This window comes from Lampris incognitus, chromosome 9 (assembly GCF_029633865.1).
Source record: "Lampris incognitus isolate fLamInc1 chromosome 9, fLamInc1.hap2, whole genome shotgun sequence".
Taxonomy (NCBI): Eukaryota; Metazoa; Chordata; class Actinopteri; order Lampriformes; family Lampridae; genus Lampris; species Lampris incognitus.
In genome coordinates, this window is record NC_079219.1 from 20487947 (window position 1) to 20505377 (window position 17431).

Here is a 17431-nt window from a genome sequence, read left to right on the forward strand (position 1 = left end):
TGAGGATGTGGGCGAAAGAAGGCGGACAGCCCACACCTCCAGTTTAGTTTCTAATCATCGCCATATGGAACAAATACCTGGGAAATGTCATTATTTCTGGCTCCTTTTGTGGCTCGGGGTTTGGCTTTCGGAGACCGAAAATATTGGGTAAGGCAACTTTCTTGAAGCTATGTTTGGTAGCCATTAGCCAAACCACCCAAACTTTGCCACGATATCTTGTGCAGTTTGTGTACGTCCCGTGCGTTTCCTATTTGTAAGGTTACTGCGTTTGTTTTACTGACCAACACCCTTGAAATGTTTTGTTGTTGTTGGAGTATTTAATTTTCCAAAACATGTTTTGCAATGGGCATTTCAACCACATTGATCCATCCCCATGCCTGCCTCATCAACTCAAGTCTTATCTGGGGGTTATTTGAGTGTGTGCAAAGTCCGCAAACTTTACTCTTCCGCACACACACGTCTCACAAGTCGGCCAACCGTCATCTGACCGACCAGACTTTACCCAAGAAAAGTAGAACCAGTTCTGGGATTTCTACACCTCGGTTATTGAACATGCATTGAGACATTCTGAGAGGTACATACAAATACTTTGTCGTGGCAGCTTTCTTGATCTGTTTCAGCAGCAACTTTCAGATCCTGTTACCCATGCCACACCAAAATCATGATAAACCAAGCGCCCAACGTGTCTTGTCTTTAGTATTTTGCTACCAATCTATGACGTGTCTGCTTTGCACTGTTGACAGTTTCCCATCCATCCATCCATCCATCCATCACCCGAACCGCTAATCCTGCTCTCAGGGTCGCGGGGATGCTTGAGCCTATCCCAGCAGTCATTGGGTGGCAGGCGGGGAGACACCCTGGACAGGCCGCCAGACCATCACACAGGGCCCACACCTTCATACCTTGGGACAATTTAGTATGGCCGATTCACCTGACCTACATGTCTATGGGCTGTGGGAGGTTTGACAGTTTCCGTTTACTTCGAATACGTTACTGCAGTAAAACACATTGGCCACAAGGTGGAGGAGCTGTGTCATACTCGTGTCTTTCCATCTTCCCCTTTTGGTTTTCATAAGTCAAGTCAGAAGAAAGAAAGAAAGAGAAAGAAGTCAAGAAGAGGGAATTTAGGCCATGTTTAAACACCACTCCCTATCGGGAGCAGTGCAGTGTGTATATTATGAGTCTATTATTAGCTATAATGTCATGATGCATAGAATGTTGTGTTAAGTAATCTATGATTTGTTCACGTTGAAATAATGAGAGGACTATAGCTGCATCTGTGTACAAAGACACCATTTGCTTGTAAGGCAAACGTGATAACCTCTACACTATGGAAACGGGTTTGCGATGCATGCGTAGAACAGACATTCCTCTGGGCAAGCATTTCTGCCCTGTTGATAGTAATTATATGTGCTGGATGAACAATGGTTCCATCTGAGTCATGAAGCAGCTGTTTGGATTAAAGATAACCCATGTCATATTTTAACCAGAACAATTTATCAAATTGTGTTGTTTAATTTAAATGTGAATACTCGGCGTATTCAGAGATTTTTTTTTTAATGTGAGGGTATGATTAAGCATGCTAACTACGTAGCTATAGTAATTATTTGACAGTATATGGAGTTAATCAGCAGTGCGGTGGTGCAGTGGTTAGCACAGTCGCCTCACAGCAAGAAGGTTCTGGGTTCGAACCCCGGGGTTGTCAAACCTTGGGAGTCATCCCAGGTCATCCTCTGTGTGGCGTTTGCATGTTTTCCCCATGTCTGCATGGGTTTCCCCCGGGTGCTCCGGTTTCCTCCCACAGTCCAAATACATGTAGGTCAGGTGAATCGGCCATACTAAATTGTCCCCTAGGTGTGAATGTGTCGGCCCTGTGATAGACTAGCGGCCTGTCCAGGGTGTCTCCCCACCTGCCGCCCAATGACTGCTGGGATAGGCTCCAGCATCCCGCGACCCTGTTTGGGATAAGCAGCTTGGATAATGGATGGATGGAAGTCAAGTCAAGATGTGTTTAGATGGGAAGCAACTTATAGATTTGGAAAGAAACTAACTCACTCACTAAGACATTCACATACTTACAGTTAGAAAGTCTTTCTGTACAGTTTAGGAGGGGATAAAGAAAAATTGCTTGCAGGACTCTAAAGTGTTGAGCGAGGCTTGAAAATGACAATGTAATGAGGTGGAACATACCTTTTTCCCTCCTACTATGAACCAAAAATCCTTGGTAAAATATGCCTTTATACACCTCATATTTAATGAAAATGTTTAAAACAAGACCATGTGTCCCCTGGAGACCTCTTTCAATCAAACACTGCGGGAAGTGAGCGCTGGCAAAACTACCAAGTACCTTCTCTGAGGTCCACTCTAGTATGTTCCCAGGGCCCTTTGTTCCTTCAGTCATTTTGAACTGAAAACAGCTCCATGTTCCATCAGCCCTATGTTCTCTCCACAGAAAAAGAACAATAACGTCCATACCTCTGTTACAATCATAAACATGCATAGCATATGTTCAGTAAATGATATCTGAAATGATGTTTATGGACATGCTGCTTCCAAACATACTCTCTTATTCAAACATACTTGTGTGGTACATTACAGTGAACAAGATTAAAATCTGTTCCGATATAAGGAGGCTTTAAATGGGTTTCTGCATTTTATTTTATCTCAACTTTGCAACAATCGGGTAGAATATAATGATGGATATTAGCGTGTTTAGTGATGTAATGACCCCAACTGTGACCTTAGAGACCCTGTCACAAGTCCCCTTAATGTGTTGTATTGAGGGAACATAGGGCCCTGGGTGCTAGGAGGAGATGCTCAGTAGTTGTTGTTTACACAATGAGATAAGTTTTGCAACGTAAGAAACATTCGTCCTCCTGCTTTCTCTTTATTTATATTGTAGTAATCTTTTGGCTACTCCAGCTGTCTCCATCTCTTCCTGTTCTCTGCACTGTCATCTGTCACGCCAGCCACCTGCATGTCCTCCCTCACCACATTCATAAACCTCCTCTTTGGTTTTCCTCTTTTCCTGTTGCCTGACAGCTCCATCTTCAGGATCCTTCTCCCAATATACCTACCATCTCTCCTCTGCACATGTCCTAACCATCTCATTCTCACCTGTCTTGCTTTGTCTCCAAACCATTCAACCTGAGCTGTCCCTCTAACATACTCGTTCCCAATCCTGTCCTTCATCACTCCCAGCGAAAATCTTAACATCTTCAACTCTGCCACCCCCAGCTCCGCCTCCTGTCTTTTCATCAGTGCTACCGTCTCCAAACCATACAACATAGCTGTCTCATTGCCGTCTTGTAAACCTTCCCTTTCACTCTGCCTGCACTCTCTTCTTCACCTCTCTTCCGCACTCCCCATTACTTTGAACAGTTGACCCCAAGTATTTAAAGTCCTCCATCTTCGCCACTTCTACTCCTTGCATCCCCACCATTCCGCTGACCTCCCCTTGTTCACTCATATGTATTCCGTTTGGCTTCTACTGACTTTTGTTCCTCTTCTCTCCAATGCATACTTTCACCTCTCCAAGCTCTCCTCAACCTGCTTCCTACTCTCACTACAGATCACAATGTCCTCTGTGAACATCATAGTCCATGGAGACTCCTGCCTCATCTCATCCATCAACCTGTCCATCACATTGCAAACAAGAAAGGGCTCACAGCTGATCTTTGATGTAATCCCACCTCCACCTTGAACCCATCTGTCATTCCAACCGCACACCTCACCACTGTCACACTTCCCTTATACATATCCTGCACCACTCCTACATACTTCTCTGCAACTCCTGACTTCCTCATACAGTACCACACCTCCTCTCTTGACACCCTGTCATATGGTTTCTCTAAATCCACACACACAATTTAACTCTTTCCGACCTTCTCTATCCTTCTCCATCAACACTCCCAAAGCAAACATCACATCCATAGTGCTATTTCGTGGCATGAAACCATACTACTGTTCGCTAATAATCACCTTTCCCCTTAACCTAGCTTTCACTATTCTTTCCCATGTATTCATGCTGTGGCTGGTCAACTTTATGTCTCTGTAGTTACTACAGCTCTGCACATCACCCTTATTCTTGAAAATCGGTACCGGTATGCTTCTTCTCCACTCCTCAGGCGTCCTCTCACTTTCCAAGATTGTGCTAAACAATCTAGTTCAAAACTCCACTGCCTCCACAGGTATGTCATCTCAACCAACCAGCTTTCCACTCTTCATTTTCTTCATAGCTGCCCTCACTTCATCCTTGCTAATCAAACACACTTCCTGATTCACCATCCCCATATCATCCAACCTTCTTCCTGTCTCATTTTCTTCATTCATCAGACCATCAAAGTACTCATTCCACCTTCTCAACACACTCGTCACTTGTCAGCACATTTCCATCTCTATCCTTGATCGCCCTAACCTGCTGCACATCCTTCCTAGCTCAGTTCCTCTTTCTAGCCAATGGGTACAAGTTCTTTTCTCCTTTGTTAGTGTCCAACCTCTCTTACAACTCGTCATATGCCTTTTCCTTTGCCTTCTCTCACTTTGCCTTACACCGCATCTCCTTGTATTCCTGTGTACTTTCTTCATCTCTCTGACTATCCCACATCTTCTTTGCCAACCAGCCATCCGGCAACTCTTCACTACCACCCAGTGCCTGTTTTAACTCCTCCCTGAACTCCACACAGCAGTCTTCCTTCTTCAACTTCCACCATTTGATCCTTAGCTCTGCCTTCACTCTCTTCCTCTTCTTGGTCTCCAAAGTCATCCTACAGACCACCATCTGATGCTTCCTAGCTACGTTCTCCCCTGTCACCACCTTACGGTCTCCAGTATCTTTCAGATTGCACCTTCTGCATAAGATATAGTCCACCTGTGTACACCTCCCTTCACTCTTTTACATCAACCCGTATTTCTCACTCTTCTTGAAATACGTATTCTCCACAGCCATTTCCATTGTTTTTGCAAAATTCATCACCATCTGTCCTTCCACATTCCTCACCTTAACATCATGCCTATCCATCACCTCTGTTCCCTTCACCAACATGCACATTGAAGTCCGCTCCAATCACTGCTCTCTCTCTCTCCTCCTTAGGTACACTCTCCACCACTTCATCCAACTTACTCCAGAATTCTTCTTTCTCTTCCATCTCACACCCAACTTGCGGGGTATATGCGCTGATAACGTTAATCATCACCCCTTCGATTTCCAGCTTCATACTCATCACTCTGTCCAACACTGTCTTCACCTCCAACACACTTTTGACATACTCTTCCTTCAGGATTACCCCTACTCCATTTCTCTTCCCATCCACACCATGGTAGAAGAGTTTGAACCCACCCCTGATGCTCCTGACCTTACTCCCCTTCCACCTGGTCTGTTGCACACACAGTATATCTATCTTTCTTCTCTCCATCATATCAACCAACTCTCTCCCTTTACCAGTTATAGTGCCAACATTCAAAGTTCTAACTCTCGCCTCCACAATCCTACCATTCCTCCTCTCCCACTGCCTCTGGACATGCCTTCCCCCTCTCCTTTTCCTTCGCTCAACAGTAGCATAATTTCCACTGGCACCCTGCTGGCCAACAGTACCGGTGGCGGTCGTTAGTAACCCCGGCCTTGATGATATGAAAATCTGATTTATGATCTGCATATTTGATTTGGCAAAGGTTTTACGCGGGATGCCCTTTTTGGGGGGGGGGGGGAATCCCCCCCTTTTTTTTTCTCCCCAGTTGTGTCTGGCCAACCACCCCACTCTTCTAAGCCGTCCTGGTCGCTGCGCCACCCCCTCTGCCGATCCAGGGAGGGCTGCAGACTACCACATGTCTCCTCCGATACATGTGGAGTCGCCAGACACGTCTTTTCACCTGACAGTGAGGAGTTTCACCAGGGGGACGTAACACATGGGAGGATCACGCTATTACCCCAGTCCCCCCCCCCCCCCGAACAGGCACCCTGACCGAACAGAGGACGCGCTAGTGCAGGGACCAGGACGCATACCCACATCTGGCTTCCCTCTGGCAGACACGGCCAATTGTGTCTGTAGAGATGCCTGACCAAGCTGGAGGTAACACAGGGATTCGAACCGGACATCCCTATGTTGGTAGGCAACGGAATAGACTGCTACGCTACCTGGGATGCCCTTCCTGACGCAACCCTCCCCATTTATCCGGGCTTGGGACCGGCACTAAGAATGCACTGGCTTATGCATCCTCAATGGCTCAGTTATTCATTCATATTGTCGTAATGTCCAAATAAAATGCCAAATAAACAGGTAATTTCCTTTGTCATCTCTATTTTGTTTCTGTTTTGTTTCTTCTCTTTGCTTTGACTTATACAAAGTAGATTTAGCTTTTGTTTCCTCTCTGGTCATACCTCTTCTTCATTCTATTGGTTGGTGGGAGTAGATGTGACAATTATAAGCTGTTTGCTTTAGGTTGCTGCAAAGCTGACATTATACATTGCTTTACATTGCGCTTGTGTACAATCTGCAATTGATGCACATGGCGGTTGTGCGCCCTACTTGTGCCATTGTTTTGGTCAGACTTTTTGTGAACGTTGTTCGCTTTATCACTTGAGAATGAGAAAATCCGCTGATGCCGCATCACTTTCAATTCCTTTTGAGGCTTTCGTTTGTCTTCATATTTGTAAAAATTTTCACAATGTCGACCGACGGCGAGGTGTGTCACGTTTTCTGTTGGCAGTAGAACGCTCGTGTTGTCGCAGTACTCCACATAGCCATGGCAGTGCATGCCATTATGGATTGTGCCTTCAAGTTAACCATTTCTTTTGTATTTGAAGAAGCTCTTTCTTTGTTGACCATGTGATCTGGTCCAGATATTACACAACTATTGTTTAAAAGTGGCTCTGGAGGTTCCCTTAGCCTGAACTTTGAAGCTGCCAAGGTGGATTGTTGTATGGCTACTAGCCAACAGCCAAATATTGGCAAGTGTGACTGGCTGAGCAGTTTCCAGAACATTTTATGTTAAGGTCTACTGTGTGTAAACAGATTAGGGCAGGTTTGTTAGATTCTGTCCCAGGTGCCTCCATCTGGTAGGGCTCTTGTGTGTGTTGTTAGATTTGGTGCAGCATTTGACAGTTGATAAAATAGGAGTGCAGAGACAGCCGTCTTAGAAACATTCTCACTTATAGAATAAATTTCTGAACAGTAACTCGGACCTCATGTAACCTCCTCTAGGGGGGGAGTCCAACTAACTGGTCCCTTGGGCAGGTAAACAATAATGATTTTGACGCCGCCATTTCTGGGTGCTGGGTTCGAAACCCAGGGTTTTCCAACCTTGGGGGTCATCCCAGGTCCTTTCTGTGTGGAATTTGTATGTTCTCCCCATGTCTGCGGTGGGTTTTCTCCAGGTGCTCCAGCTTTCCCCACCATCAAAAAGACATGCATGTTAGGGTGAATACGCTTGTCTGTGCCCCTGACCGAGGCATAGCAAGATGAACTGGAGTTGGTTCCCGGGTGCTGCACGGCGGCTGCCCACTGCTCCTAGCTACACAGCTAGGATGGGTTAAATGCAGAGCGTAATTTCCTTATGAAGGATCAATAAAGTATCTTAAAATAAAAAAATAAAAAATTTCCATTAAAGAATAAAATCAATGATTGCTGAAATCAACGAATGCCCAATGGCTACTGAGCTAGGCTCCAGCATCCAGCGACCCGAGTTCGGATAAGCGGCTTGGATAATGGAGGGATGGATGGAAAAAAACAACAACAAAAAAAACAAAATTTTCTTGGCTCGACTGAAACAGCCCAGCTAAAAGTGACAGGTGAATCCTGGTGTGTACCAGCCACTGTGACTGGTATTGAATGTCTGTGGTTACCTTGTTTAAAAAGAAAAAAAAAAGGTACATCAAGTTTTTCCTTGACAGCCAAATCGTAGTCAAGCTTGTTTTGTATGTACCTGTTTTTTTTTTAATATATATATATAGTCTCATTTCCTCATACCATGTTTGATATGAAGGACATTGTGAAGAACTTGTTAATAAATAATTCCCATCAATAATAAATGTAATAAATCAATTGCTGCGCTCAACAAAACATATCACCGCACATGATGTTATATTGATAAGACTCATTAACTCACAGAAAGTGTATTGAAATCGAAATGCAGTCTGTTGAACCAAGTCAACAGAGCAAGTTTAACCTTTCCTATCATGAAGTTATTTACCGAATATAGTGCTGAAACCATATTTCGTTTCTCTTGAACTGCAGTTTCAGTCGTTGACATTTGCATGATCTCCAGCATGTTCATAAATGGCTGGCTCTCACTCTTGCTTTCTGTCTTTTTATTGCTTTTCCTCTGTTGCACAAACCATATCTATTTCATAATTATGTAGACATGTATACAGTGCAGTTAAGGAGAGCAGCTTAAGCAGGTATACATTCACATCCTTGCACAAGGACATGTCGGCATGGCTGTAGTGGGAATTGGACCTGTGATTTTTAGGTTTAGAAGCCAGCTAGCTTGAACCATTAAGCCCCCAACAATTTAAACTAACAGTCGTGATCTTAGATGAATACATAGCTAGTTATATACAGATACTCTTAGAGCCTTTTGCGTATGTGTTCCTTCCCAGACATCTTGGCTTTTCTGCTGTAGAATGTTTTTTTTTATATCGTTTCTTGTGGGGGGGGTTTGTTTTTGACTTGAGCCTCACTCTAATTCAGAATCCTTGTGCATGCTAAATTGCTTGGCAATTAATATGAGTTCATGGCAGCTCACTGAGAAACACAGTAATCACACACACACACACACACGTCTTAAACTAATGATGTATTCTACCCTCTATTTCTTACCTCCATCTATTTCCCATACTGCTTTGCAAAACACTTCTTCACTAACCAGGTTGATAAGAGGGCTTTCCAGAATAAGTTTTCTTGCCTAAATATCCTGTTTGCAGCATCTCCATGGACGATGACCTCCTGCTGCCCTATGCCCAGGGCCATGGCCCCTCTCACTCTCACCGCCACGTCAGGGACTGCCAGCTCCTCACCCATGGCAATGTGACCTACGAGAGCTGGCCCTCCAGTAACCACAGTGGTCTGCCAGTGGCCGAATCTTCTGTGTTCATAACAGAGGTGCCAGGAACCTCCCGCTGGGTCTATGGTTAGTCACGACTTTGGATATATCAGCATTTCAATCACTTAACAAGCAGCACAGTGGTGCAGTGGTTAGCATGGTCGCCTCACGGCAAAAAGGTCCAGGGTTTGAGCCCTGGGGTAGTCCAACCTTGGGGGTCATCCTCTGTGTGGAGTTTGCATGTTCTTCCCTGTCTGCGTGGGTTTCCTCTGGGTGCTCCGGTTTCCTCCCGCAGTCCAAAGACGTAGGTCAGGTGAATCGGCCGTACTAAATTGTCCCAAGGTGTGAATGTGTGTGTGTGTGTGTGTGTGTGTGTGTGTGTGTGTGTGTGTGTGTGTGGGCGGGCCCTGTGATAGACGGGCGGCCTGTTCAGGGTGTCTCTCCACCTGCCACCCAATGACTGCTGGGATAGGCTCCAGCATCCTGCGACCCCGGTTGGGATAAGCGGCTTGGATAATGGATGGATGGATCACTTTAACAAGTCAAAAAGAACCTTTAATATGTAGACATTTGACTTGGTGACGCCAATACAGAATTATTATTATCATCATTATTTTTTTAACGGTTCTTACAGACATACGCTCTATGGGGAGAGCAGGACATGGCATATTTAATTGCAATGAATATCTGCAGAATAAGCTTCAGTGCCTAGATTACCAGCTTCAAGCATTGGCATTGCCATTTGTATTAATTCATTTAAATTTATTCTCATAATATGTACTTTCATTTCATAAATATAGAAGACCAGCATACTCACGTATTGTCTGCCACCAGAAAGCTGACTGTATACTTACTTTTGATACTAAAGAATATCTACTCCATCTGCCTGTTTCCTGTCCCAAGGTCACATGACCGTGGTCCATGACCCCCTGCAGGTGGTGTCAGTACTTGAGCCAGGGGGACCAGGGGGCTGTGGGATTAACCACAGGGCCCAAGTGGAGGAGACGGCGAAGGCTGCTGGCTGCCTATATGCCCAGAATGGAGGCTACTTCCGCACCAAGAATGGCCAGTGTCTGGGCAACGTGGTCAGCAATGGGCACGTAGTGCAGAACAGCGGTGGGGTGCAGAACGCCCAGTTTGGCATTAGGCGGGACGGCACACTGGTATTCGGGTGAGAGATCAAGAATGGGGGGGGGGGGCTGATTGTAATCTTCCCCTCATCCTCTAAGTTTGCTGAAGGTTATTATTCCCATACATATTGCTATTTGCAGAACCCATTTTTTCCCTATACATTGAATTTTCCCACAACTCTGTTTGATGGTGAAAGTTAAGAGTCAAAACTGAGGGGCTACTCCTTAAAAGCAAACGGTGCAGAACGTTTAGAAAGAGATTAATTTGACCAGTTGGAAATTTGTTCCATAGTCCATGGTTTAGACCAAAGTATATACTGTGGCAAACCAATATACTGTGTATAGTATATGAAATACAGTGTATAGGATTGCTGGCAAATGATCAGCATACGTCTCTCCACACGTTCTAGTAAGGGAGAGATTCCCTTAAGAATGCACACTGGATATCAGAAGAAAACACAACCCTCTTTAAGTTTATAGTAAAAAATTTGACATCGGGGCGCCCCGGTGGCTCACCTGGTGGAGCGCATACCACATGGGGCTGAGCCCTTACTGCAGCAGCCTGGGTTCGAATCCAGCCCGGGCCCTTTGCTGCATGTCATCCCCTCTTTCTCCCCTGCCTTTCCTGTCTCTCTCTCTACTGTTGCTGTCGGATAAAGGCAGAAAATGCAAAAAAAGCAAAAAACAAACCTTGATATCTCAGTGTATTTTAGTCCCATTGAATCAGACTTTCTTTCCCTTCCTTCCCCAATATTCAACAAATTTAAAGTGAAACCAAAAAAGAAAAAAAGACTGCTCACATTTCTGACAATTTATTGAAAATTGAAAACTAAAATATATGTTTTACTTTTCTGTGCACACACACACATATACAGTGCATCCGGAAAGTATTCACACCCCTTCACTTTCCCCACATTTTGTTATGTTACAGCCTTATTCCAAAATGGATTAAATTCCTTTTTTTTCTCATCAATCTACACACAATACCCCATAATGACAAAGTGAAAAAGGTTTTGTAGAAATTTTTGCAAATTTGTTAAAAATAAAAAACTGAAATATTGCATGTACATAAGTATTTATACCCTTTGCTATGACACTCAACATTGAGCTCAGGTTCATCCTGTTTCCACTGATCATCCTTGAGATGTTTCTACATCTTGATTGGAGTCCACCTGTAGTAAATTCAATTGACTGGACATGATTAGGAAAGGCACACACCTATCTATATAAGGTCCCACTGTTGACAGTGCATGTCAGAGCAGAAACCAAGCCATGAAGTCAAAGGAATTGTCTGTGGACCTCCAAGACAGGATTGTATCGAGGTACAAATCTGGGGAAGGGTACAAAAAAATTTCTACAAATTTTAAGGTCCCGAAGAGCACAGTGGTCTCCATCATTCGTGAATCGAAGAAGTTTGGATCCACCAGGACTCTTCCTAGAGCTGGCCGCCCAGCCAAACTGAGCAATCGGGGGAGAAGGGCCTTGGTCAGGGAGGTGACCAAGAACCCGATGGTCACTCTGACAGAGCTCCAGCTTTCCTCTGTGGAGATGGGAGAACCTTCCAGAAGGACAACCATCTCTGCAGCACTCCACCAATCAGGCCTTTATGGTAGAGTGGCCAGACGGAAGCCTCTGCTCAGTACAAGGCACATGACAGCCCGCTTGGAGTTTGCCAGAAAGCACCTAAAGGACTCTCAGACCACGAGAAACAAGATTCTCTGGTCTGATGAAACCAAGATTGAACTCTTTGGCCTGAATGCCAAACGTCACATCGGGAGGAAACCAGGCACCTCTCATCACCTTGCTAATACCATCCCTACAGTGAAGCATGGTGGTGGCAGCATCATGCTGTGGGGATGTTTTTCAGCGGCAGGAACTGGGAGACTAGTCAGGATCGAGGGAAAGATGAATGGAGAAAAGTACAGAGAGATCCTTGATGAAAACCTGCTCCAGAGCGCTCAGGACCTCAGACTGGGGCGAAGGTTTACCTTTCAACACGACAACGACCCTAAGCACACAGCCAAGACAATGAAGGAGTGGCTTTGGGACAAGTCTGTGAATGTCCTTGAGTGGCCCAGCCAGAGCCCAGACTTGAACCCCATTGAACATCTCTGGAAAGACCTGAAAATAGCTGTGCAGCGACGCTCCCATCTAACCTTACAGAGCTCGAGAGGATCTGCAGAGAAGAATGGGAGAAATACCCCAAATATAGGTGTGCCAAGCTTGTAGCTTCATACCCAAGAAGACTTGAGGCTGTAATAGCTGCCAAGGGTTCCTCAACAAAGTACTGAGTAAAGAGTGTGAATACTTATGTACAAGCAATATTTCAGTTTTTTATTTTTAAAAAATTTGCAAACATTTCTACAAAACCTTTTTTGCTTTGTCATTATGGGGTATTGTGTGTAGATTGATGAGAAAAAAAGGAATTTAATCCATTTTGGAATAAGGCTGTAACATAACAAAATGTGGGGAAAGTGAAGGAGTGTGAATACTTTCTGGATGCACTGTATATCCATATATATCAATACAGATGCAGGAAAAAAAAGTTTTAATATATACACTGCTATGTGTTAAAACTTTTTTTTCCTGCATCTGTATTGATATTCCGCTCCGCGTTAGTTGAGCAGTTCTATCAACACCATTGATGGTTTCGGGGGGGAAAAACGATATATATATATATATATACACACACACACACACACACACACACACACACATATATATATACACACACACATATATATATCTATATATATACACACATATATACACATATATACATATATATATATATAATCCAGTGAGTCAAGTAAATTCTTTATGAGACAGTACAAGCCTGTTTAATGCCATAAGCAATCATCAGCTGTCAATAAAGCTTTGTTGACAGCCGATGATTGCTTATGGCATGAAACAGGCTTGTACTGTCTCATAAAGAATTTACTTGACTCACTGGATTGTTTTGCTCCTTGTTTGTTTAGCACTTTCCCTGCCATTGAGTGCTTTTTTTAACAAAGTTATATATACATGTGTGTGTGTGTGTGTGTGTGTGTGTGTGTGTGTGTGTGTGTGTGTGTGTGTGTGTGTGTGTGTGTGTGTATATGTTTATGAAATTCAAACCCTCTTTATAGTTAACAACCACGCGCCATTGCTTCCCCCCAACCCATGCAAAGGATTGGCAACCCAAGAAAAATGGCGCTTAGACACAGATATTTCTGGCATGATATCATAAATAGTAGCTTGTGAAAAACGGCACGTGCAGACACATGGGCACAAACACATTCATATAGCTAAAGAAAGAGCTAATTGTGTAATACTGGTACAAGCTGAACTACCCACCCTCTTCACTCACCACTATCACTATCGCAACCATTACACACACACACACACACACACACATACATAAGAGAAACAGCGCCAGCTATCCTGTGTACATAAAATACCTGAGGTGATTCAGGAATGTATGCCATTCCATCAAAAATGAGTTTTGAAGTGGAAAAAAAAACAAACCAGAGAAGACAAGCGTAACAGCTAATAGTGGAAGGTCGTCTGTCATTCTGACAGATATGGTTTTATACGGCCAAGATAGCCGGCTAGTTCAGTACATCCAATATTTTAGAGGTGCAAAATCCATGTTTCCATCCATATGTTCAGCAAATTTGAAACAAATCAGTTGTGTCTCCATCCACTAGTTTTTAAACAATTAGCCAATCTCCATGTATGCAGCACTAGCTACATCATTAAAAACATTTGAGAGAAAAACAGAGCAGATGACAAAAACTCGTCCCTGGAGAAATTAAAAAACGTGCTTACACCATTCTTTATAACCTCTTTATCTACACTCCAAACCTTTCCTCTATGTAGTGAAGCATATTATTATTATTATTATATTTTATTATTGTTTTATTATAGGGGTTAATTACATTACATGTCACATTAACATGGCACTCGCTATCCCCCCCCCCACACACACACACACATATATGCACACACACACACTTAGGTACCTGTCTGAGGATGACGTTTTGGACAAGACCAACCCATTCGTCCAGCTGGTCAGTGGTGTGGTTTGGTTAATCAGGAACGGCGAGGTTTACGTCAATCAGAGCCTGAAGGCAGAGTGCAGTGAAACCCAGGAGACAGGTAAACCCACAGAACGCAACAGAGATGAGATGTTATAAGATGCATTTACACCCGGGGTTTCATTGAGACTTTAATCAGAACTCACTGAGAGTTGGGTCTTGCTGCACAGAAATCAGTTGATTTTTATGTCTTTGGTTTTGTGTGTGTGTGTGTGTGTGTGTGTGTGTGTGTGTGTGTGTGTGTGTGTGTGTGTGTGTGTGTGTGTGTGTCTCACAAACTACTGGACCTATGGGCCTAAAATGTTTGGTCACAATTATTACTGTATGATGAAGAACCTCTGGTGGTTGCAATGATTTAAAACCTTCAAAAAAAGCTTGTTCTTGCTATTGCCGCTCCCTCTCTTCATTCACTCTAGCTGACTTGACCAATGCTGCTCTCTGTTGCTGCCTGATCTGAGTCAACCATGCGTATGCGTGACTCACATCTAAGGTTGACTCGGATCAGGCAGCAAGATGATCAGAAGTTATCTATCTAATTTGGATGCGACCAGCCACAATAGGTATTCAAGAAATAAGAGTGGGGGGTGTCCGGATAGCATAGCGGTCTGTTCCATTGCCTACCAACACAGGGATCAGCAGTTTGAATCCCCATGTTATCTCCAGCTTGGTCGGTGTCACTACAGATACAATCCGCCGTGTCTGCGAGTGGGAAGCCTGATGTGGGTATGTGTCCTGGTAGCTGCACTAGTGCCTCCTCTGGTTGGTCAGGGCGCCTGTTCGGGAGGAGGAGGAACTGGGGGGGGGGGGATAGTGTGATCCTCCCACATGCTATGCCCCCCTGGTGAAACTCCTCACTGTCAGGTGAAAAGAAGCAACTGGAGACTCCACATGTATCGGAGGAAGCATGTGGGAGTCTGCAGCCCTCCCCGGATTGGCAGAGGGGGTGGAGCAGCGATGAGGAAGGCTCAGAAGAGCGGGGTAATAGGACAGGTTCAATTGGGGAGAAAAAGAGGGGGAAAAAAAAGATTGAATTTTTTTTTATCTTGGTTCACAAATCACACTCAGGCAAGACATGTTCCCGACATGTCTCCAGTCATCTAGACAATTCTTTAACATACAGGATTAAGTTCTTCTTCATCTCCCCACAAGTCGTCATCATAAGTCTCTTGCATAGATACAGGCTTAAAATGCAAATCTGAAATATGTAAATGTCACAAAGCTATAATATCACCGGCTGTGTTTTCATAAAACTATTGTTCAGAAGAGGCAGTGTTTAGTGCCAAAGTGCTGTAAAATTTCAACACTAAACCAAATGAATATTGGATGGATCTGGTGAGAAAATAGCCACTGTGGCTGTAAGGAGACACTGTCACTAAACAACCCATTTATCAAGGAAGACGTCTCAATGGAGAACCGATCAGCCTGCCAAACCACAACCTGGGTTAACCGCTGAAAGACACAGGAGGAAACGGGAAAAAGGCAATGTGGTGGAACTGTATCCCCGAGTATTGGTGTATCGCAGTTTACATAATGCAACAACTTGACCCTGACTTTGGGCTGACATCACTTCTATTAAACAGTCTATACATGATGCTGGCATATTTGTAGAAGGAAGGTTCTTGTGCCCTAACTGATGTCCAAACTCGCTGTTTTAAGGTTGCTATCGGTTGGTGCACAAACACAGTGAAGCAGGAAATGGGAATGACAATTTTTCCTTGTAAAGCCGTATCATTTGTTTGCATGATCTAGAAACTTCAGCTAGTTAACACGACCTTTTGCATGACCTCTATCAGACATTCATAACAAACTCTTTAGAGGCATCCTGCTCTGTACTCTGCCAGCTTGTTGCATTGTTGAGATCTTAGTCAGTTTTGACTGATAATTAAACACACTACTTCATTCCTAAGAGCACTGTTGCACCTTGCCTTTTCCTCAAAATATTACACAGGCATGTCTGACTAATAGTTTCAAAAATAGAAAGTCAAATGTTAGAGAGGCAACAGAATTAGAATTTAAAGCCTGCAGGCTTTTCTCCCTAAACTCAAAGTTATTCACTTCTTTACAAATTTAACATTTATGATACTTTAATGTATGTGCTGCAAATCCCTGTAACTGAACTGGCTAGAAACTCTGGGTGGAGAAGTGAGTGTTACTCTGTCAAAGTACCCTTGAACCTGACAGCCACCTACTTCAACAGTGAAATATTGGAGTAAACAACTGAAGACTAGTTATAATGGAAAGCTCCCAGGAAGATGTAACTTAAAAATACCATATCATCCTTTTTATGTCTAGGATTGTAGCTATCGTTACCTTTACTGACCGTTAACAGATAACTTGTCTCCTTTACTCTGACCAGGCACATTCCGCCATTTTGTAGATGTGGTGTCAGCCAGGACAGCAGTGGGACATGACGCCGAGGGCAGACTGGTCCTGTTCCACATGGACGGACAGACGGAAGTCAGAGGGTGAGAAACAGACAGGAAGGGGGGGGGCATCTTCATTTTCAGGTGTTTAGCAACAAAAACTCCTAACCAGAGAGACTAACAAGTGAGTTTAGGGCCATGGTTTAGGAGACTTTGATAAGAAATATGTTTTTATTTATTCATTTTATTTTATTTTGTCATCATAGGTTAAATGACAGACTTTAATCCATGCCAGGAGGGAGGGCTTTAAACTGAGTTACAATTAGTTAATTTAATGATATACTTCACAGCAATAGATAAGATAATGGATAACAGTAGTACACTTTATTATATTATAGAATAACACAACATAGTACAAAATAGTATATGCAGTAATTTGATACCATACATTGTGATGTGATATGATAGAAAAAAAAACCCATCATGCATTACCACATAACCTAGTATCATATAATGCAGTGTGATTTATCACATCATTAGATACAGACACATTGGCAGTTGCAGGAGTGGAACCTACAGTAAACAGGATGTACCCACTGTGTCAGTACCACCAGCTAAATGCTGTTTGAAAAATAACTTGTCATCAAAAGATTTGATGAGGTTAAGTTTTTCGTTCCCTGTGGCAAGAATGCAGCGTGCGGCAGCAGCAAACAGAGCAGAAGACAACCGAATGCCCTGCAAAATACGTGGAAAATTGTGGTTTGTGGCTGCTTTGTTAACTTTAGTGAACCAGCTGTCTGAAAACAATGTAATTTGCTCA

The 17431-nt window shown here is 43.6% G+C and overlaps 1 protein-coding gene across 2 annotated transcripts in view; it reads left to right on the top strand.

The window, feature by feature from the left end:
- Positions 1-17: 17 nt before the first annotated feature.
- The window catches only part of nagpa (N-acetylglucosamine-1-phosphodiester alpha-N-acetylglucosaminidase), a 45016-nt gene continuing 27602 nt past the window's right edge, over positions 18-17431 (top strand). For both annotated transcript variants that reach the window (XM_056286596.1, XM_056286597.1), the window contains exons 1-5: positions 18-147; positions 8921-9126; positions 9943-10210; positions 14170-14309; positions 16605-16713. In XM_056286596.1, coding sequence (XP_056142571.1) covers positions 65-147; positions 8921-9126; positions 9943-10210; positions 14170-14309; positions 16605-16713 — 806 coding nt within the window. In that variant the 5' untranslated portion in view covers positions 18-64. The remainder of the gene's footprint in view (positions 148-8920; positions 9127-9942; positions 10211-14169; positions 14310-16604; positions 16714-17431) is intronic.